At 42.2% G+C, this 23,713-nt stretch overlaps 1 protein-coding gene across 3 annotated transcripts; it reads right to left on the bottom strand.

The window, feature by feature from the left end:
* Positions 1–2,541: 2,541 nt before the first annotated feature.
* On the bottom strand, positions 2,542–17,566 carry sec22a (SEC22 homolog A, vesicle trafficking protein). Of its 3 annotated transcripts, XR_013935892.1 has the most exons (8): positions 17,439–17,566; positions 15,610–15,820; positions 12,464–12,627; positions 11,395–11,574; positions 10,773–10,891; positions 9,045–9,110; positions 4,496–4,778; positions 2,542–3,804 (listed from the first exon to the last, which is right to left on the bottom strand). XR_013935892.1 is itself a non-coding variant. In XM_080478011.1 (7 exons), exons 2-7 carry the CDS (start codon positions 15,789–15,791, stop codon positions 4,578–4,580), a joined length of 912 nt encoding a protein of 303 aa, XP_080334137.1. In that variant the 5' UTR covers positions 15,792–15,820; positions 17,439–17,561; the 3' UTR covers positions 3,985–4,577. The 3 variants fall into 3 exon arrangements, 2 of the variants coding, with proteins under 2 accessions (XP_080334137.1, XP_080334138.1); XM_080478011.1 differs by lacking the exon at positions 2,542–3,804 and having other exon boundaries at positions 3,985–4,778; positions 17,439–17,561; XM_080478012.1 differs by lacking the exons at positions 2,542–3,804; positions 4,496–4,778 and adding an exon at positions 7,183–8,218 and having other exon boundaries at positions 17,439–17,561.
* Positions 17,567–23,713: the final 6,147 nt, after the last annotated feature.

Raw genomic sequence — 23,713 nt, 5'->3', positions numbered from 1 at the left:
ACGACCACTAGGGGCGTGCGGCGGTGCGCAATGACTTGATGCGTCCACCAGGTGGACGTCAAGAGGGATTGCAATGACCCACGCGACCACTAGAGGTGTTTGACTCGCTCTTTCTGGGGCTGCTGTTGCTTAGCGGCCAGATAAACAAGACGTCGGAGCGAAGCGGTCTCACCTACTGTAAACGAACAGGCGGTTCCGTTGGCTCGGTTCTGAGCGGCGGAGTTCTAAGTGGATGTCGGGACAAGCAGTTAGAACTCTGGTGATCGAGGCAGAGGTGGTCTTGCAGCACCAGATAGCAGTTGGTTGCTAACTGTGGCTGTGTGTGTGTGAGCTTATCTTGATCAGATAACACGCGCGCAGGGGAAGTGCAGACTCAGGTTAGTGAAAGAGGGGGAGATGAGAGAAAGACAGAGGATTCTGGCAAGGTTCGGTTCTGAACCCTGGTTCCTCCACACAGAGCTCCCAGTGGGACTGGAGCTCACTTGGACCTCTGGTTCTGAGGTGGAAAACCCGAGTCCCGGACTTGGTTGGTGCGCGTGAATGCGCGTACACAAACATATGGGCCGCGACGGCTTCATCAGCGGCACATTAAAACACATTGCATGTTAGCTTCATGCTAATCCAAGAATTTCTGCCCAGAAAAAGCTCTTACTGTCCGGTTGCTGTGTTGGACAGCACCGTCCGTGGTGCTGTTGGTTCTGTGAGGCTGTGGTAACTAGTTGTTACCGGGTCTGAATTCAGCATCCTAAATTCAGAGGCCTGGCTCCAGCTGCAGGAGTGGACAGCGAGGCATCTGAAGGAGGAGAGGAGACGCTGGCTCGGGTCTCCAGAATCCCAGAAAAAAGGAAAAGAGAAGAAGTAGTCCAAACTGTGTCCTGCTCGTCCAGCGGGCTGACGTTGGTTCGGTACCTTGGGTCCACTTGGTGCTCTCTTTACCGTCCCGAGGCAGCAGAGACGTGTGTCCCTCTCGGTGGCTGGGGTGACAGTTGGTCGGAAAGGAGTCTCACCAAGTTGAGTTTTGGACCCCTGTGGTGTCTGGGTCGGGTTCGGGGTTGACACAGTCCTCACTGTAGCTTTAGTAAATAGAAAAGTCTTGAGTAGAACCTTAAAAGTAGAGCCTGTTTCAGCCTCCCTAACTGAAACTGGGATCTGGTTCCACATCAGAGGAACCTGAAAGCTGAAAGCTCCGCCTCCATTCTACTTTTAGAAAACCTAGGAACCTCCAGTAAGCCAGCACTGTGAGAACCAAGAGTTCTTCTGGGGAGATCTGGGACCAGCAGTTCTTTAAGATATAATGGAACCTGGTTGTTAAGAGCTTTAGAAGTTAGAAGGAGGATTTTAAATTCTCTTCTAGATTGAACAGGGAACCAATGAAGCGAGGTTAGTATTGGAGTGAGGTGCTCTCTGGTGCTGGTTCTTGTCACGACTCTGGCTGCAGCATTTTGAATCAGTTGAAGAGTTTTTAAGCAGTTATTGTTTCAACCTGATAATAGCGAGTTACAATAATCTACTCTCAAAGTAACAAATGCATGTGGTAGTTTTCAAAGAGCTTGATTCTCTCAATTCTAGGACAAATGACCATATCTCTCAATGAAAGGCAGAATGTTCCAGGCCACTGATCCTCATCCTCTGTCAATCTGTTTTTGTCCCATTTTTGACAAGTAATGATCCTGAGTTCTGCTCGTCAACAGAAAGAAGCCAGACTACGAAGCATGAACTATGAACACTGAGAAGAATAAAACTATCGCTTTCAGAATACATAAAAGCAGATAGATTTCTTTTCCTAAAGTCTCACTGATGTCTCACAGCCGGTCTGCCTCTACCAAAGGATCGCATGTGGGACCCGGGCTGGACTTTACCTTGGTCTGCTCTTGACCATTCAGACTTTGGACACTGTGTCTTTGAGACAAAGGATTTTTGAAAACCCAACTTCTGATTGTAGACTCTGGATCTGAAACTGTTGACTCTTGGATTTGAGATTGGAGAAATCCATCCTTTGACTCAAAGCTGGAGTGTCTTTAACTCCAAACTCTATTTCCTCGAATTCAACTCTTGACCCTCTGGATTCAAAACTCTGGAAACTTCTCAAGACTTCGGTCATAGTTCTGTAGACATGGCCCTGAACATTAGATCACTGGTGTCCACCTCTGGTCCAGGAGAGATTTTAGATGCCTGCTTGCTTCAACACACCTTAATCTAACAATTCTTTCTTCAATAGGCTCCTCAGACAGCCCAATAAGGAGCTGCAGAAGATGTAAAACATGGCTGGATGGGGGACTCTCCAGGACCCGGGCTGTAGACCCCTGCTCTAGGTCCTTTCACTCTAAAATTTTGAAGTTTAAAGGTTCCGGTATCCCCCTGTCCTGCCATATTTTCCCTAATGCCCTAGAACATCTGAGGTGACCACCAAAGGACACCAACCCCACACTTTATATTCCACTGTTCCAGTCATCCATCTTTCCCTTATTTTCTTTAATTTGCCATTTCAAACCTTGAATTTCATTTCTTTTCCCACGAAACGCCCACACAACACTGTCTCTTGTGCAGTCTTTGCTTTTATTTCCCTGATAAGATATGTAACAGTACATTAACAAATGTCCAGAGAAAGCAGACCTGCAGGTCCTCTTCAAAGCTGGATTGGAAAGCATTGATTATCAGAAGGTATTTCATCAGGAAGAAGATGACCTGAACATGTTTGCTGGAGGTCAATGATGTCTCAGCGCACTTGATGTCATAAATAGTCTTTGGTTTAGGAGAAAACTCCCGAAGCGAAGCTTGCACTACATGCTGTTGACTGAGCTTAAGGAACTGAAACCACTTAATATCAAACACCAACAGTGCTGATGGGTTTGAACAACCACAAATGTGTCTGCAAATCCAAAGTGGGAGACTGTTAAGTGGTAAAAAGCTCTCCTCAAATATTTGGTCAAATTCCCTGATGTGCCTGAAGACACACATGCATCTGGCGGAGAGCTGCGGCAGACTGCAGTTGATCCATATGGATGCAGCCCCAGGGTCCGGCGCGCTCGTGAGCTGCAGATTAATTGCAAAGTTTATTCTTGAAAGTGGTGGAAGATTAACTTTGACTGGGGCTGTAACTTTTTAAAGATTTCACGACTTAAACCTGGATGTGGTTTGATCGAGAAGATAAAAAAATGTGGCTGTATGAAGAGAGTCTGTCTGAAATATGAACAGAGATCTGCCAGTCGAACAGTCCAAAGGTTTGAATTTCAAAAAGAGAGGCTGAAACTCCCGGGGGTGCGGCGGGCCTCGCCGCCGGAGTTGGGGGGGCTCTCGGCCCGCTCGGCCCTGTGCCCTTTATCCTTCTCTTGTGGGCTCCTCTTGCCTGGGGGGGAATTCCTCTCTGCATTCTCCGTCGGGGGGCTCACTCTGAGAACTACTGCTATTATAGACGACTACAAACGTTTTGTCCAGCTGTCATTTTGCACCCAATGTTTTATGTTTTCTGTTCTGCTACAAGAAGTCGGCGTTTACCCGTCTTCTGGATAAAAAGAGGTTAGAGAAGAAATGTGGTGGACGCTGTGGACACGTTCTGCTTTTCCATATCACACTTGAACCAAAGGTGGGATTTATTAGCGTCTGCTGAAAAGATTTGAGTCTTCATCAGTAAACATTTTATATGGAAACAGGAAAAGAAGAATTGTTTTTGATGCAGTTAAAAAAAGTGACATTTTATTTCACGGTGTAGTTTGTGTATCGCGTAACAGATCCAATGTGTTGACTTTGAAGCGAGGTGGAGGGTGAAGGAGGGTGGAGGAGGGTGGAGGAGGACAAGAGGCAGCACTGTAGGGAGTAAAAAAATATTCATCAAACACAAGAAGGGAGGAGACGTCAGATTCCGTCAGTGTCTATTCAGATGTTTTCTCTTGCACCAGACGGGGGGGGGGGGGGGGGGGGGGGGGGGACTGATCCCGATGCTTCCGGACAGAGTCTCGTTAGAAAAAGAAGATATGGACACAGATTCACAAACTCGTGATTTATATATAAAAGCATGTCTTCAAAAGAAAGAAAACAAAGTCAGTCCACAAAACAAATACATAAAAGTGATATGCACTAATGAAACCTTGATGATCTTCTGGCACTTAAATAACACGAAACATATCTGTAGATTCTGATCATACATATAATAAATAAAAATTTAAAAAAACGTGAAAGCAAAAACTGAAAATACAGATTTTTATTCTGCTCATCTGAATCATTTTTGCGTGAATTGTTTGCATAAATCCATGGAACAAGGATTGTTTGTCAAAAAGCCACATTTTGTTTGTATCTTCATACGATTAGCTACCCCCCCACCCCCCCCCCACACACACACACAGTGTTTACATGGAAAATGATCTTTTAAAACACATGCTTTAATATATAAATACCCCGACATATTCATGAATCCTTTATGTGTATCCACTGGTGTTGAATAGAGATCAGAGTTTTATGAAGGTCAATAAATGATGCACAAGTGAGATGAGAGTTTTACCAGAGTCTTGGTTTCTGCTGTTTTTGTCCAGTGCTTCCAGCACCACAACATGTCCCTGTGTTTTTTCTGTCGACAACCTGTGTCAGACGTTGTAGTCCGGTGCCTTGCCCAGCGGCTGCCTCAGTCTGATCTGCAGCGTCATGAAGGCTCCCACCGCCACGTGGAAGAGGATCTGCCACATGTTCCTCAGTTCATACAGATACATGTTGGACAGGCAGATGAGTGCGAACGCCAGGAAAGATTTACTGTTCCTCCACACAGAGAAGTAGGCAAACAGGTAACACTGTGTAGAGAGGAGCAGAGGACAAGTCAAGTGGCCTTCCTCACACTTCCAGATACACCATATGAGGAAGAGTCATCACCCACTTAGTGCACAATTATTATGTAACACTAATTCCTAAAAGCAGAATGTAATGACTTCCAAGTGTCAGAAATCCACTAAAGTTTATTCCCAGCAGAACATAAACAACAAATATTTTACACATTGTATTATTCTATTAAACCCAGTCGCTCTTTTTGAAATCGATGGCACCAAAACATCTTCTAAGAATTAGAAGAGAAGGCAAACCAAAATTGAGTAAAATTTAGATTTGAGTATTGTAATCGTTTAAATATTGTGTCAACTAAAAGCCCTTTAAAGCCTTTAATCACAATGTTCAACAAGCAACATGAAAGGGGCGGAGCTTGCAGCGTCTGACCAATCAGACACACAGAGAAATCCCGCAGAGCAGTTCCCAGATTACTGAAGGAGCAGTTAATCTCAAAGATTATGAAGAATTCAAACACATCCAGCAGCTAAAAGCAACACTGCTGCTGCAGCCGAAGCCAGAACATTCCTGACTTGGTGAGATTAAACCATTTTAATTCATGCGTGATATAAACGCTGATCGCTCAATTTCACTTTATTCCAGCAGAAACGTTTCAGGCTGAACTTCTCACTTCTCTTCTTTTAGTTTAGATTTTCCATCACTTGTTTTGATGCTGAGTTTCTCTTGTGTTTTATGTTGGAATATTAATTCATCACCATGACGACAAGAGTAGTTCTGGTTCCATAAATTCATGGTTCTGCAGTTCTGTCAGGTGTGATCATGAACCTCATTATTCCAGATCAACCCTCATGGAGATAAACTGACCTGGAACAAGTCAAGAACAAGAACCTCCTTCAAAGCCTCAGAGACCAGGATTTATTTTATTATGTCAAAAAGATTGTTCTGAATAGATCGTTTGCACTGACGTCACCAATTTCCCATGATCCTCTCTGATTCGCGAGTGTCCGCCATCTTTTATGACAGCTTTTATTTACCACACACCGGTAACTGTTGAGGAAGGCGCAAAATGTTTTGTTTCATATTGTGTTGGTGCTTTTTTGAGGGGATTTTCAACACAGAATGATCTCATACATAGACTTACAGTAGTAGACTTCTACTAGATTGTAGACATACTATTATAGATCATTAACAATACAGTGTAGACTGGAGGCTCTCTACACATATAGTTTGGATCTACTAGCATATGTCTACACTGTCGGCTCGTTGGAGCAGACACTGACACACGGGACAGATTGACGGCAGAGTTCATTGAATAAAAGTCCCTCATTAGTCCTCTGACAGGACATTTCTTCACCAAATGGAACCGTCTTCAGCAGCCACACAGCGCACAGGAGGAGGTGATGGAGGCCGGGGGTGTAGCTCAGGAAGTTACGGTTGTATTGACTATCGGAGTAAACCAGAGTACCGGAGAGAACCTGAAAACTCCACACAGAAAGGCTCCTGCCGGGATTTGCACAAGGACCCTTATTTATTTTTTTAACTGGGACCTTCTGGCTGTGAGGAGAGAAGCTGTGGACTAATTTACATCGTGTCTACATCGTCCTCACATTTTAACAAATTGCTGTAGTGGTCAACCCCACCGCACTCCTCAATCTTTACCTCGCTTTATCTGGAATATTCAATCCCTGATAAATTTGGGAAAAATCACATGAATCCGATACGAAGATATGTTCTTATGCAGCTGTATACATAAAAGATGGCGGACCCAAGTGAATCAAAGAGGATCATGGGAAATGTGACATCATGTGCAAATGATTTATTACATCATTTTCCAAGATATCTGATTGGTCAGGAGGCGGAGCTCTGACTGCTTATCGAGAACATATCCTGGTCCAGAGCAGGTTAGACTTTCAGCGTCAGTCACCGGGATGGTTTATCCCGGTGAGAAGTGAGCGAGTGTCGTAGTACAGAAAACCCAGGGTTAAACCTTGAAGTTATCTGGATAAGAGAAAGCCCAGCTTCGTAGTACTGTAGTACTCAGGACCACAGTGTCTCTGGGCCCCATTTACACAACAGTGCTTACACAAAAATGTTGCAAGAGAAATCTATAAAACTACCAAGTCCCAGGAGAACAATGGAGTCCTGACGAGGGATGGGAATTGATAAGATTTTTCTGATTCCGATTCCATTTTCGATTCGGTTTAACAATTCAATTCTTTATCGATTTATTTATTTCTTTATTATAATTTTTTTTAAATAAGGAGTATAAGCAGGTAGATTAGTACGGGTGGGAATTGATAAGATTTTATCAATATCAATGCCATTATCAATTCTGCTTGTTAATCCAATTCCTTATCAATTCTCCTAACAATTCCTGAGTATTGTTTTGAGGGGAAAAAAGTAGTTTTACAGTTTTCTGCACCAAAAAGAACAATTTTATTTTTTCCAAACATGAAACTTGAATTATAATTTTTCCTTTAAAAAAGAACAGTCAAATGTGTATTTGCCTTCATTGCCCCCTGGAATTTACACTTTTTCGAATTTTGCAATGTTGACAAGCGAACCCTCTCTGGGAGGCGGAGCCTGGAGAGGAAGGAGGAAGTGACGTAGCAGGAGGAACGTTCTCTCGGTCTGCAGGGAATGCTGTGTTTTCATTTTGTGTTGGTGCTTTTTTTGAGGCTATTTTCAACATAGAATGATCTAATACATAGACATACAGTAGTAGCCCAAACCTCTACTAGATTGTGTATGTCTAAACAGGAGACATACTCTAGCAGATCGTTTCTCACTGTATGGTGTGAAAACTAGAGGCTCACACATCTAGTCAAGGATCTACTAGCATATGTCTACACTGTCGGCTCGTTGGAGCAGACATTCACACACGGGACAGATTGATGGCAGAGTTCATTTATTAAAAGTCCCTCATTAGTCCTCTGACAGGACATTTCTTCACCAAATGGAACCGTCTTCAGCAGCCACACAGCGCAGCGCTCTGGGGAGGTGATGGAGGCCGGGGGTGTAGCTCAGGAGGAGGTGATAGAGGCCGGGGGTGTAGCTCAGGAGGAGGTGATGGAGGCCAGAGGTGTAGCTCAGGAGGAGGTGATGGAGGCCGGGGGTGTAGCTCAGGGGGAGGTGATGGAGGCCGGGGGTGTAGCTCAGGAGGAGGTGATGGAGGCCGGGGGTGTAGCTCAGGAGGAGGTGATGGAGGCCGGGGGTGTAGCTCAGGAGGAGGTGATGGAGGCCAGAGGTGTAGCTCAGGAGGAGGTGATGGAGGCCGGGGGTGTAGCTCAGGGAGCCATGGTGCAGGTTGTTTTGACTATTGGAGTAAACCGGAGTACCGCAGGAGAACCAGCACACTCGGAGAGAGAACATGAGAACTCCAGACAGAAAGGCTCCTGCCGGGATTTTCTGTTTTAACTGGACCTTGTGGCTGTGAGGCGAGAGGCTGTGGACTCTGTGGATTCAGGACGTGGTGAGTGAACATGTATTAACGTGTCGTATTATTTAGTCCTTTATCGTCTCCCACTTTAGACCTTCTTCCTCCATGTTTCCTCCTGGTTGAAGGAGCTCTGCGTAGCAGTGTGTGACGTCATGCTACGTACCGCAACACGATTTGACGTCGTGCTGGAAATCAATCGTTAAGAAGAATCGAACACATATAAGGTGGACGATTCCCATGGAATTGATCGATTGCAACCGGTTTGCGACTCCCATCCCTAGTCCTGACACTCTTGAGGAAACATGGTTCTGATCGTCCAGCTACTGAGCATGTGCACAATAACCATTAACTACAGCCGTGGTGCGCACGTGTAGTAGCAGCGTTTCAGAAAAGTTGTGTTTTCCCTCCGTTTCCATGGAGACGAATTCAGAGCAAAAGTTCCACCTTGTGAGTCATTTTCAAAAAGTTGCATGTTTCCCACCATAAAATCTAATATTTTCACAAAAAATTCCCACTTACAATGTTGTATTGGACAAACTATGGTCAATTCATGCTATTCTGTTTTTATTCACTTTTAAAACTGCGTCTCAACTTTTTGTGAGGAGCTGTTGAATTTAGTGCCGTTTTCATATGAAACCAAAGCCGCCCGCCTCTGTCGACCAATTTGCGCTGGTCCATTTGGTGTTGGAAGTGGCGTGAAAGCGGTTGATGAAAAGATTTTGGGAGAAGCCGGGCTGAAAGGCATGGAGCTTCTACTAATGTGAGTGTGTCTGACAAGCTGCTGAGCTGTAAAGTGCAGGGCTGTTAGTCAGCCAGGCCCGCTCCACACACCATCACTGACCTGATACAGACAGGCTGCTGTGCCCAGGAAGAAGGCAATCACGTAATTAAAGTCCTCGTCGTCGTTCTGCGTACAGGAAGAGGAGACACAGAGAGAGGAATGAAGTTGTTATGAAACAGATATTTAATCCAGTGAATTCATATTGTTTGTTTCATACGCTGTGTTCACTGCGTACACACACAAGGTCCTACACCTGCACCACCCTGGTCTCTGACGGTAATGGTGCATCACTATGTTAGTGGAATAAGGGGGAATTGTGACGCACCTGAAGATAAGCTGCACCCACCAAATTAAAAAAAACTAAAAAATGGAAGATATACAGACCTCACTTTTCTAAAAGCCGCAGGAGTCCCCGTTGTAACAGGGCATGAATTTCACTGCAGGATTGCAGTTTTTTTGTTTGTTTGTTTTTTCCTTCAAGAAAAAAAAATGAAACATGGCTACCGTGGTGGGGGGGCAGGCGGGAGAGGGAGAAGAAGAGAGAAAGTGAATTCCAGCAAAAATACAAACACTGAGGGTGTTATCTCAATTATTTGCCCATTGTGATTCTGAGGAGGAAGATTTTCTTCTGAGGGGGATGTTGATTAGCCACGGAGCGCAGCAGGTCGGAGTTACATGATGTACCTGAACGCATCACCCAGGGCGTGGAATATTTCAATGATGAGGGTGTGTGCCTGAAGCGCTAAACGACATTTGATGTACCAGTAATTCCACTGGACAGTTTCATTGATCCACTGTGACTTGTTCAGAAATTTCATTGGTCTGATGCAAAGAGGCTAAACGTATCAGCAGCATGAAGCGTGTTAACCCCTAAAAATCCATAAGTAAGCCGCGTCATTGTTCAAGCTACAGGGTTCCAAGCGTGTGAAAAAGGGAGCAGTTTAAATTACAGTAAGTGGGGGAAAAAAAACACTTGGACAATTGTCAAAGTGGAAAATTTCAAAGAGCTTCAATATCATCTGATATCAGCCAAGGTGAAATAAGCAAAGGTCATTCATCCTGCAGGAATACTGGCAGACCATTCATTTCTATTGGTGTGCAGGCTCACAGGCATCCTGCAGACTACGTTCAGATCAGAGCCTTTCCACACTGGTAACTTTAAATATCCCATCTACAAGAATCAGAACTGGAAATATTCAAGTTCCCGAAATGGTAAATATACATGTTTCCAAGGATCACAACCGGTAAATATCTAAGTATAATAACTGGTAAACATCTAAGTCTCCAAGGATCAAACCTGGTAAATTTCCCAGCTTCCTTAGATCAGAACTGGTGACTTTCCAGTTAACAAGTATCATAAATTGTAAATTTCCCAGTTTCCATGTGCATGAACAAAACTTAAAACTCATACCTTTCCAAGATCCAAACAGCAATGACATAGACTGGCAACATTTTGGGTGAATGAAAGCATCTTAAACTAGTAACTTGAAAAGCTCCCAGCTGCATGAATGGAACAGCTGGCCAGTGTCACTAACTCTCCACAAGGCAGAGACTTGGAACTATCACAGTTCCCACCTGCAAAGCCACACATGGGATTGTTGAGAGTCCTCAGCTGCAACCTTTGCTGCTCCAAGCTGTTCAGAAGTATAACGGACCAAATCTGGTAACGTTGCATTTTCCCAGCCGCATGAAGAAACCAAAACATGACAACTGGAAACTCTCCATCTTCCATCTGCAGGGTTCCATCTTTACAACAGGGTGTATAAGTGTATAAATGTAATGTCTGACCTGTAGGATGCTCTCGATAGCGTGGACTCCACGCAGCAGGTTCAGACCTCCACACAGCACACTGAGGACACAGGACACGATGCCTGGGAGTGTCACCGGCTCCAACAACTGCGTGGGAGCTAAGAGAGAGCAAAGACGCTGAATTACAACCTCAGCAATATTAGAAGAAAAACTCTACAGTACACTTGTTGTGAGAAAACCGAGGCGAACAAAGCGGCTCTGATGGATGTCGAAGGGACCGCAGCAGCTGAAGTGACCTGAGGAGGCGTCGCTCAGCTGGGGCAGCTGAGGTGTGACAGTGTACAGACCGGGGGGTCTGACAGAAGTACTCACTGCTTTGTTACCCTTCTTTATCCCCAAGAACTTCAGATTTAAACAAAACTGGCTTGAATGTAGCAAATCCTTGTTCAGTCTTCATCGTTATTAGAACGTTCCACACAGCGAGCCACACTGTACAACTGGAATCACGTGAAGTTTACTGTCTGCTGATTGGACGATGAAAACAAGCTGAATCACAGCCTACGATGTCCGTGAGTCGACGTGAAGGCGAGTTGTCCCGTTAGCAGAGCAAACCCTGATTGGACTTTGTGAGTATATGTATGCAGCTGGAGGTGGTATCTACCTATGCCCTTGTACTTGGCGGCGACGTGCACAGAGAGGCCATTGATAGCCTGCAGGTCCTCAGGGGAGAGCTGGTAGGGCGGTCGCAGCCGGATCTCTGTCTGCATGTCAGCCAGGTTGATCTTGGTGGACAGGGAACGAGGGCTGTTGTATCGCTGTTTGGTCTTCTGGATGAAGGTGTCTGACGGACGACAACAACAAGCGGTTAATAATACAAAGAGGAACGAGGGAGACAAACTGATCCCAAACAGGTCGACTGTCAGAGCAACGGCAGGATCTCAATCTTTCAAACTCTGGCTTCAGCGTAGGAAGATTTGCTTATCAACAGAAAGAAGCACTTTGATCAATTATGGAACAAAGTTCTTTCCAACGAGCCAAACGAGGAGATTTGCTTTTCCCGGAGGTTGGCATCGTGGGTTCTGCCTACAACGTTTGGCAGCACATCAGCTGCAGCACATAGCCGGAGCCAAGCGGACTGTTGGATTTTTATTACTCTTCTACGACTTGTTAACCAACATTGTGATCGATCAGCCACCATGTGGAGTGCAAATTGAGCGAGAACATGGAGCAGCTGCCGTCAGTTCATACAGTTTTCACTTTGTCCCTGCATCGACTCCATACCGGGGTTAAGAGGTGTACTGAGGGTTTACAACATTAAGGGTTTAATATAAAACTAATATCTGACAAGAAATTACAAACAACTCAAAATAAAACAGTACAGAAGAGGTTGGGAAATATCCCAGTCTCCAAGGACCACAACAGGCAAATTTCGCAGTTTTCATTTGCATGAACAAGCAAAAAACTTAAAACTCATAATTTTTCAAGTTCCCAGCAGCAAGGACCAAGACTGGTAAAGTTACGAATTCTCAACAGTAATAAAAACCAAAAAGAAGAAATGAAAAACAGGAGGGATTCAGAGGGTTGGTGAGGTTCAGTTTCAGGGGTCGTCTCAGCAATTATTAGCAACTTCCACAGTCGATTGGTCTCATTTTTATATTAGACAGCTTTTCTGCTTCAACGGGGATTCAAACTCGGAACCTTCACACTCGAGGTCGGCCACGAAGACTCACCAAACTCGATGAGGGAGTACGGCCGCACGGCGCCGACGATGCGTTTGGTTTCATAGGTAACGATGAACTCCTTCATCAGCTCGTCCAGGAAGCAGAAGGCCAGCACGTTGGGGTAACTGGCCGTACACACCATCATGTAGCCTACGCCGAGCGAGCTGGTGAAGCTGAGACACACACAAGCAGGATTTTAATGCAGCGCTCATCTTCTTCCTCTGTGATTAGAAGGAGTTCTATACACTGACAATTACACTTTCATGGTTAATTAAACCCAAAAACTACGTTCTCTGCAGACACACCGTCGAATAGCCTCGCCGTGTTAATGACATCGACTACAAAGTAAATCCCCGACCCAGGTGAGAAGACTCTTACATTATCAGAGATGCTAGTGAAACAATGGAGAGGAGAGCCGGTTATCACAAAATAAATGTCAACAAGCAGGAGAGAGTGCTGCGATGATTATCAGAGGGATGAATGAAGGAGAGAAAAAGCCCAAAGCGCCGACGATATCTGGACAACCAGCAGCAATCTGACGCTACAGTCCGTCACCGAGCAGCTGCAGCACAGCACTGACTCCTGGGTAATACCATGTCCTCCAATCAAAAGGTTCACAATGACAAAAACACTTCCCACTTGGCTTTGAGCCAACCGTGCATCGTTCCAGTAAATATTCATCAAGCTTGACCAGCGTAAAACGACTGACTCAAACTGGACGTCGTTTAACTGGAGACACTGTGAGAAGACAACGCTGCTCGTCATGACGAAGAACGTTTTCGAGTAAGAAGGGACAACTTCCGTTGTGTTTTGGGGTCTGTTAATGCTACAATGGCGCTCGGAGACACTGAAAAGGCCATTAAAAAAAAAAAGAAGCTCAGAAAATTGGGGGAAAATGCAACTTTTCTGAAACACTGCACTGCGCATGCACATCACGGTCATCCTCACTAGTTACTCTGCACATGCTCAGTAGATGGAGAATAACAACAACGTGCTAAGCACGTCGTTTTCAGCATTTCCATGTAAATGGACCATCCGTCCATCTTCTATCCTGCTTATCCAGCTGAGGGTGGCAGGGTTCTGCAGTGGGCGAGGGCAGGCTCACCTGGACAGGTCGCCAGTTTCCTGGTAAATTTAAAACTTTTCTGAAATGAAAACACACAAATGTTTTCACTTGAACTTCTTTACAAGGTTAGTTGTTTTCTGAGCGTTTTCCCCTTTTCTTATTTTTAAACTAGTAACCAAATTAACATTTCAAATGACACTTCATCATTAGAGTCCTTCAAAGATTCGCTGCCATATAAAGCCATACACTGCTATAGGCAGAGTACTTCATTACGACTATGACAGTCAGTCAGCGTTTACAATTTAACAGAATCTTGTACTAGTTGATATTCTGGTTATTTTCCTAGATTCCTCTGACCCTAGTTATCTTTCAACATTCCAACATTAGTATCACCACTTTATTCTTGGTTTGATCACATTTAGAGACTTTTCCTCTGTTATAACATTTTATATGGAGCTTTGCTCAGTGTGCATGTCACTATTAAGGTCCAAATATGACATAAAGCTTTAGTTACACTGTAAAGACTCACGGTGTTGGAGTTGGGAAACACCTGGAATCCTTGATCATAGCTTGAGGTTATAAATGTGGAGTGTGGAAATCCTCCTGCCTGGACCCAGAACATCACAGGACAGATTAACCTGTGACTTCAAACACTTCCTTCCTCATTTGGACTCTTCAGATGCTTGGGGCGCTCATTGATTAAAAGAGATTCTAATCAAAGGGAAGCCGGGTTTGCTGAAAGGTAAAGCCGCCTCATTGATGGCTGATGGGTTTCTCCCTGAAGGTCGCGTCCTCCGCCTTATTAAGACTAATTAGCTCTGAACAAACACTGCAGGACTGAGTTTCAAAGACTTTCCCCCAGCAGCAGCTGGACGTTTAGAAAGTCTTTGACCCGTCAAGTGAAGCCGGATTTATGAAAATCACTGACGGTAAAGACAATTTTAAATCAGAACTGTGTCTGAGAGATGAAGAGAAGGGCGGAGAACCTCCGTCAGTACGAGGTCAGTGTGAAGGAAGACAAATCAACTACATTTAGACCTGAACAGATCTTTAAATAACAAATCAGATTCATGAGCTTTTCTTTATTTTTTTTGGGGGGGGGGTTTACAGAGCAACAATTTAATAGCGAAAACGCAAAACTTTGGTTGTATTTTGAGGGGTCCGTTTGCTAGGGCTGATCCAAAGAGCAATTTCCGTGCTCCAGATATTCAAGGCTTAATTATTGACATATATGAAATATTCAGCTCATGCAGCAGCGGTTGTTGACTTTGTAGCCAGCCCCTCAAAACATGCCCTCCGACGTGCTGGAAGTGAGCACAGGCAGCATTCGTTGAAAGTCAAGTAGTGACAGCGGCGTTGCAGCAATATCAATATGGGGATTTCACCACAACGACCGAACATTCCCTTCCAGCCCTGTCGTTTACACCACCGCGCTCGAAGCCACTGAAAACACAACCGTTTAAAAACGAAAGGCCCCTGCACACTGAACAAGAAGAAAGTTTGGTTGCTGACTCCAGCCAACAGCAAGAAGAACGTCGTCTTCGTCAGGACATATCATAGCTCCCATTCATGCTACATGCTACATGCTAATGAGCTCCAGGACTCACACAGTAGCGAGGCGACGTGCTAAACACGATTAAAGTGTGACTGATAGGATCATTAGTGAGCTGGGATGTTTGTGCAGCACACGGCACTGCAAAGCTTCTTCTGACAGAAGGAGCCGAGTCATCCTGCCAGCTTACCTTTTGTGTGTATTGGACACACTTTTTAACTGTATATTTTTAAAGAATGTTTTTAAATGAATGATACACTTCTAATGTAAACGCTTGAACTTCGTAGTTCTGTGGCATAAATGAAGACATTTTGACTCACCTATTTTTAAAACATATGTATTAGTTCTGAAGGGCTTTACAAGCGCTTATGAATTATTAAAGTTAACCAGGGTTAATATAAATGCATACATAAACAGTAAGGACTCCCAGTGTCCCTCCAGGATGAAAACACCACAATACAAAGACATGACAAATATCAAAACCGCCCTCATATTTCTGGGCCTGTTGAACTTTTTTCTTCTTCACTGAAGACTTACTTGACATTATACGGTCCGGTCTTCAGCGTGCAGCGGTCAGGAAACTGCCCCAGTTTCTTGGAGAGACCTTTAAGGTGTTTCTTGGTTTCCTGAAGCTCTTTGTCCTGCTCGTAGTCCGTGGAGGCGGAGAGAGGCAGGCCGTCCCCGACCCGGACCACAGAGGCAAACAGCACCATCGACATCCTACAGCTCGGCCAGTCTCATCAAGGCCCTGCAAACAAATAAACAAACAAACAAACAAGTCAGAAACTCATCAAGGCCCTGCAAACAAACAAACAAACAAGTAAACAAGTCAGAAACTCATCAAGGCCCTGCAAACAAACAAACAAACAAACAAACAAGTCAGAAACTCATCAAGGCCCTGCAAACAAACAAACAAACAAGTAAACAAGTCAGAATCTCATCAGACACACACCAAATGTCAAAGACCCCATTCACACGACATTTCAAGTGAAAACTTAAATATTCTTCCTTTTCCTTTGCGAACAGTCGGGCATTCACATGGCAAAGTTTTGAAAACGATGTTCGTTTAAATGGAAAAGAAACGCAGAAAACAATGTTGTTTTCATGTTGGGCCACTAGTTGGTGCTGCTAGATGTTTTTATATTGAAACCACACACGTACGTTCAGAGAACAAAATGCTAGAAAGATTAACAACAGGAGAACACAGACAGATGACTAAGTTGGATTGTTACTACAGACTATACTTTACTTGACTATAAAACCACAAGTAGCAGCATCTTGGCCGTATGAGACACAGTCAGAGCCTTTTCAAATAGTTGGATTTTCCTCCATTTCCATGGAGATGAATTTGGAACGTTTTCAAACAGTTTAATCTTGGCAGCGGTTTTCAAAAAGAAATGTTTTCAGTGGCTTGGAGAACCGTTGTCATGTAAACGGACCTACAAAATGTAACCAAAGTTTAGCATTTCCACTAGGATATTTAGTCGCCTAAACCGGGTCTTAATGTTGAAAAGATTTAGGTTTACGTTTTTCTTTGGCACTTAGCCTGTTAGTCAAGCTTAAAAAACTACAATAGTCAACTTAAAATGTTGTATTGCATTGTATACACTCAACAAATAACAAGAATCATAATAGTAGTATATCTATCCATACAGCATGGACATGCGGTTATTGACTGACACCATGTGCATCACTGTGAATCTTGCAGAATGTACGACAAGTTTTGCACAGTTTCACCAATCGAAATAAATGTTGACTAGTTCTGTTGGAATAAGCTTGATTAGAATAAATTAGCCTGCAATCATCACATGTCAAACAAGACTTCTCAATGAGGCGTTCAGGTTCCTGTGTTTCTGAAGGTAAACTTGAGCTCCTCTATGAACAGAATGGGGGGTGAGAACCATGGACAGCTCCTCACACTGAATGAAGGGGCGCGAGGAGCAAAAAATCACTTTATTTCATCACAAAATCTGAAGTCCTCCCAGATTTCAAGACTCATTTGGAGCTCAGCCCCAGGAACAGAAAACATCGAAGAGACACTTACAGCTGAATGTCACATCAAATTAATCACCATATGGCACAATCACTTTACCATACATGAGCTTGGCTTCCACAACCCGAAAAATGTCGATGCAGAATAGATATACAACTTCAAACTTGAGGAAAAACATGTTTTAAAACCGAGCGAGCAGCCAACCAATGTTAGCCGATTAGCTCCAGCACAGCAGAAACAGGCTAACAGCTGCTTACTTTCAATTCCCTCAACTCGGATTAAAGCGACAGAAAGACAACAACCAGAGCGGCAATAATCCTAACCCTAACAAACCGACAGCTGTGTGCTTGCTTCTTTTTTTTTTTTTATTTACCTGGCAAACGGAGTTAGAATCATGAGGAAAGCTGAAAGATTCTCAGCTTTCAAATTGAATTGTTAGCATCAAGGCTGCTAACAGCTAACGAGCCAAGCAGTGTTTACGTGGCTGCGGCGCGGTGCATTGTGGGTCCGCTACTGTCCCGGCAGCTGCATAAAATAAAACAAAATCCAATTCAATATAAAGAAAGAAAACAAAAATCATAAAAGAAAAAAGGATCCTATGTACAAAACATGAAATATAATAAACATACATATATAACAAAATGAAAAGAAAATATAAAAGAAAAAAAATCACAATAAAACAAAGTTTAAATATCAATTCAAAAAACTAAATCCCAGTCCAACTATGGATGAATGAATGAAGGAAAAAAAATAATAATAAAGAATGAAAAAATAGATGGATAGAAAGCTTATAAAACAGTCCAAGCAAAGTTCTTGTGCATAATAAAATACGGGTTTATGAGAAATGCAAATCAGCACGTCCTGTTCTGAAAAAGTGCACACGGATTAAATAACACAGAGCAACACATTACAGACTGAATGTCCATAAAAGATGGACTCTAACGCGACTATGTGGGTTATACTATGACTCCATCCGGTTGGCTGATAGATAAACAGGCTGCTGCTGCTCTCGAACCGTGATGGTTAATATTCATGATCTCATTATCTTTGGAAGAGACACTGTTATATTATTTAACTTTTTTATACATTTGGGCTCTCTTTATATTCTGATTTCAAGCCGCAGGAGGCCAGTAACAAATGATCCCGCCTCTCTAATGCTTGAATTAAAACATGAAAAATAAATGGCGTGTACACGGAACTCGGACCAGAAGTAGGCCAATCGCTCCAATCAGCATTTTCCTTCATTTCTCTGAACGTCCTGCTGGAGGAGGGAATGAAAACCACAGTGCAGAGATGGTTAGAGGCCTCATCCCTCACACGTCTCCCCCGAGCCCTGGCACTGGCACTGGGACAGCCTGGGGGGGGGGGGGGGGGGGGGGGGGGGGGGGGGGGGGGGGGGGTGGAAAGTGAGGAAGACAAACACACAGAGGGATGATGGATGTCTGCCGCTGCTGACAGCTTGATGGATCGCCGCAGGTTGTCGGTGAGAGTTTAGTGGAGAAAATGTGAGGTGAGGGGAAGACGGTGTCGTCGTTCACACTAAACTCTCAGCATTCACATGCATCCCTCACGATTGTCTCTTTCCTGGGATGTCATCATTACAGCTTTCAGCGAGCAGGGTGACGTCTCTAAAAATACATCTGTGGAGCAGTTTCTCAGCCTGACACCATTCTGACTGCTGTTTTTAGTCATTTCTTCCAGAGCAGAGAAATGAAGTGATTACCTGGATGATTCCAACAAGCGGAGCAGGGAGTCGGATCAGGTGTGACTGAAGACGGGTCGGAGACAAATAAATAGCTAAATGTTTTTAACAAAAGGGATTTTATATGTTGGGTGTTGCTTTTGTTGAATGTTACTTGGTAAGAATTGCAGTAATCAGAAGGTAAAACCAACATTTTATTAATGAAAAAAACAGATTCAGGGGTTTTCATAAAAATGTAAAATATCATTATGATTTTGATATAATTTGGTATTTATATGATTTAGTCCAGGAGTCTGCAACCTGCGGCTCCTTGGACCTTCTGCAGTGGCTCCCTGAGCCTTTCATAAAATCTCACCTAAATAATATCTTGGTTTTCATCTTGTTTTATTCTGGATGTGCACAAAGTCTTTTTCAAAAGGCTGCTTTTGCCAAAAATGGCTTTTAAAAGAGGCACAAATGAAATAAGGAAAAATAGCTACAACCACAACAAATTGGTGGGAAAATTCAAAAACAGTTTAAATAAAACCCTAAAATGAGGATTTTTTTTTAAAACAAAAAAGCTTCAAAATGGCAACAAAAAAAAAAAATCCTAAAAAAGACTTAAAATGGTTAAAACAGCTAAAATGTCTAAAAAGTTCTGCAAAAGAAGGTTTCACCTGTAGAATCAAGAAGTAAAGCAGCCGGAGATGTGGGGAAATGTTTCTCATCTTAAATTCTAAATGAAACTTTACAGTTTATGTTCAAATCCCAAAACTACATGTAACTTTTTAAGAGCTGCATCGGACTCATTTTATTTTAATGCTTAAACTTGTTTGCAACTCCAGTTAAATGTGATTTGGAAAATTAAAAAAAGCTCTTTTGGTCATGAAGGTTACAGACTACATGATGTTTATGGTACGTGTACAATGCTTGTGTAATACTTTGCATATATTTTCTTGTTTAATTCTGTTCCCATTATTTATTCTTATATCATTATAACTTGTGTGTATTGCTCATACATTATCTAATACTATATGATATATACATCATTTTGTATACAATTCTGTGTGCAAGAAAATCCATAACTGATTTTTTATTATAATGAGTATCTCCATTACTATAATTATTGCAATTAAAGTAACTCAATAAATCTTGAGTATTTACTGAAGACTAGAATAGAATGAGTTTATGAATGGAATCTACTTGGTGGTGGCTTGGTGGTGTAGTGGTTTGTTCTCTCTGGACATGAGTTTGATTCCAGCCTCAGCTGTTAGTGTGAAGTTTGCATGTTTTGCTTTTAGGGTTGTATTTATGTTTGTATATGAAAAAATGGTTTTCTAATAAAGACAAGTTGAAAAAACTGATTTTCTAGCAGAAGAAATGCTTGTAGAGAAAATCTCAGCAGACTGAACACCACTGAGTGACGAGGTCATCCTCAGGTGAGGTGAAACCCCAAACTACCTCAACACCATCATCCATAAAGGGAGAATTGCCTCTGAGTGGGGCAATCGAGTCTGAGCCGACCTCCATCCACTAACTACCCTCTGCCCCTCTTTGCTTTCCTCAGGCTGAAAGGTTCGATCAAGGAAGAACAATGTGGTCTGTCAGAAATGAGGCAGGAAAGCAGCAGTCCTCCACCTCTTTGTGAACCTTAAAGTGGAAGTGAGGGATTAATGCCTCCTCCTCCTCCTCCTCCTCCTCCGAACAGAGTCCAGTGGAGAGCAAGGTTCTCCACCTTCATCCTGGAGTCATGACTTCCATCCCGACGTGTTTGTCGTCCTTCAACTGGAGCCCAAGTTTGATGGCGGTCACTGAGGAAGGCGGTTTCTTGATGCAGTTCTGGAGCCATTTGTCCAGATCAAGACGTCACCATCAGGTCTGCCGAGGACCCGTCTCGTTTGTCCTCCGTCAGAGACGCAGAGAAAAACAGTCAAAAACAATCAGGCACAAAGAAACTGCATCCATTAGTCTGGAACCCAGCAAGGACAAGCTTTTCCTTTTTTTGTAATGTTTTCATCATGAAGCTTCATTCTGCTGCTGGTCTGTCTGAAATACTCAGATTACTCCCATCATGTTATTCAAAGTGAGAAAACTCCATCGAGTTTAAATCTATTACACATAACAGATGTTCTACACCTTTTATTAGTTTGATTCAGTTTATGGATCAGGACAATGAGTCGGTTTCAAACCACTGTCAAGCTTCTTTTTCCTTCAATGCTCGCCCAGCTTGAAAGGACATGGATGGAGCACAGATACGACGACGTGAGGCCAACTCAGTTTCAAAAAGTGTATTTGGTTTTTCCAGCTTTTTATAAACAGGTTGAAAACCTTAAAGAAAAGGGTGAAAAGGAGAGTAAGGAAGACGAGTTCTATTCCAATGTTTTACATGAAAGAACAACCTGAGCTTTTTACTATCTTACATCATGTATTTATTAAATAAATTAATTTCCTTCCGATTAATATTTAACGGTTTCAACCCAAAACATTTAACTTATTCTACTTGTAAAATCAAATCATGTACTTTGATGTACATATCTTAACTGTTTTAATCAAAGTCTAACTTTAACAATGTTTTTTACCCATAGACTTATTTATTCATTTTAATCTTTATGTAAACTTATTTATCCAAACTCTTAACCAAATTTTATTACTCTTCTCTTACCAATTAGTAATTTTATTCTTCATTGTTTACCATAAATTGCACTATGAAATCACAATATGTATCAATTGGATCAAACAGTAACTTAATATATTTTGACTAAGACATTTCTAGACAAACAAATTGGTCAGGCAAACACTGGCTGTAGAGTTGACTCTTAAATTCAGGTCAAATGACATATAAACATGGAATCAACCTGAGTACTTTGAGATTACATATATTTCAACTTAAATACTTGCTTTTCAGAGCTTTAACTTTAAAACAAAGCATAATAATTCAATAAATCTGAAGCCACTCACCAACAACGTCCCTGAGCTCCTCCACTGCATTTCCTGAGTGTCTAATCACACAGGTGCACCTGATTTTAAGGGCAGGAGGCACATGGGAGGAGCTTGGAGCTTAAACCCAACACTTGTGTTGGGGCTTCATGTTGGGGCTCCATCTAGTGTTTGAATGTGGAACTAACCTTACACCTGACTCAAGGTGGAGTGGAAAGGTTAGTAGTGATGGGAGAGGTCTTCTTCTCTTCATTTTTGGCAAACCAACCACTATTTGACAGATGGCGCGGTGGAGTAGTGGTTTGCCGCCCGTCCCGCCTCGCCGTATTCAACCTATGTGGAGACTGCACGTTTTCTCCAGCTGCATGTCAACATGCATGGAGGGATTTGTAGCACCGTGTTATGTAATAATGGTGCAATATGTAATAAATGTTCACGTCATCATGTAATAACACTGCAGTTTGTAATAACCTGTTCCATGTTGCCAGTTATTACAAAATGAGAGCGTTTCACTTATTTTTAGAAAAATTTAAGAATTTGGTGCACCATGTAATAAATCTTGTTCTTATCTGTAAAGATGATTCTTTGTTTAATAATTAGGAAAAATTCTCACAATAATTGGGAAAAGTTCAATTCCCTGGTTGGGCGAGTGTTATAAGTCAGTCCTTGTTATTACTCAATCAGGTGGAACTTTTAGATCAGCTGCTGATGTGGCTGGTGACGGTTTTTTTTTCTTGAAGAAATTAAACCAGATTGTAAGTTTATTACAAAATGCGTTCAAGACTTTCATTACAAAATTTGGCAGATTATTATATTATTACATAATGAGATGAAAATATATTACATTATTACATAATGCCACGCTCCAGGGTATTTGGTTATTCTACTCTTACGTTACACAAAGTAGTGAACCTGAGGCCCCGTTTACATGTTTCAAGTGAAAACGCTTCATTTTTGCGTTTCAAAAAAGTCCCATGTTTACACCGAAACATTCTAAGAACAACGGCCGTTTCCATGGAAACAGGAGAAACAGGAGAAACTCTGAAAACGATGTGGTTAACATGTTGGACCACGAGTTGGTGCTGTTGGTTGTTTTTAGAAAGAATGAATATTTCAGGTACAGTTTACAGTGCAAAACTTGAAATGTTGTGCATTCAGTTGATAGTAGTGAAATGTTTTCACTTTTCATTTATTTATTTTATTATAATTGCTGTAGCCGAAATGAGTCTCGACTGAAGCCAAGGCTTCTTTTTGCCTTTCTCCTAAAACGTCCATAAAGTTCCCCTGAACACCAGAAACACAAAGAAGAGGGGAAAAACTGAAAAACTACATAACAGAAGTAAAATAAAAGAAGAGAAAAAACTAAAATTTACTTTAAGTTATTCTTCTTAATCATTTCTGCTTTCAGTCATTTTTCATTGTAACATTTATTATTTTACCTTTCAATGTTTTTTTGAACCACAACAGAGATTTATACAATTTTAAGTCGCCACTAAGTCCGTTCCATAAAATGACCCCCAGAAAGGAAACACATCTATATTTAACATTAGTTCTTACATTACCTCTGTCAAAGGCACCATTCCTCTTTAATTATAATTATTTTCTCTTAATTTAAAACATTTTTCAATTCGAGTGTTAAGACTTTTATTTTTCACTGGAAATAGTCTTTCTAATGTTTTTAAGTATACAATATCTATGAATCTTAAGGTGCAAGATTCTATGAATAGTTTCTTTGTGTTTTCCCGATAGGAAGCTTTATTTATTCTAATAATTCTTTTCCAGAGTTTAATGAGGGTCTATATGTCTTCTATATTTATTTACCCAAACCTCAACACAATATGTCATATATGGCATAATATGTGAGAAATACAATAAATGCAAACATTTCTTGTTCAGAAAGTCGCTTGTTTTATAAATAATACCAATACTTTTAGATCAATCTTTTTCCTATATTCTATATGTGGCTTCTAACTGAATTTATCTTCCAGGAATTTGCTCTTATACTCTCTTTCAATTCTTACTCCATTTAG

This window comes from Lipophrys pholis, assembly GCF_963383615.2.
Source record: "Lipophrys pholis genome assembly, chromosome: 13".
NCBI lineage: Eukaryota > Metazoa > Chordata > Actinopteri > Blenniiformes > Blenniidae > Lipophrys > Lipophrys pholis.
This window is presented reverse-complemented; position numbering and strand designations above follow the sequence as displayed.

Bases quoted from the DNA above. Each gene is read 5' to 3' on its own strand.
- sec22a (XM_080478011.1), bottom strand. From the start codon at position 15,791: ATGTCGATGGTGCTGTTTGCCTCTGTGGTCCGGGTCGGGGACGGCCTG. The intron at 11,575-12,463 runs GTGAGTCTTCGT...GTCGTCCGTCAG, and splicing joins GTACTCCCTCATCGAGTTTG to ACACCTTCATCCAGAAGACC. The intron at 10,892-11,394 runs GTAGATACCACC...GCTCTCTCTTAG, and splicing joins CGCCAAGTACAAGGGCATAG to CTCCCACGCAGTTGTTGGAG.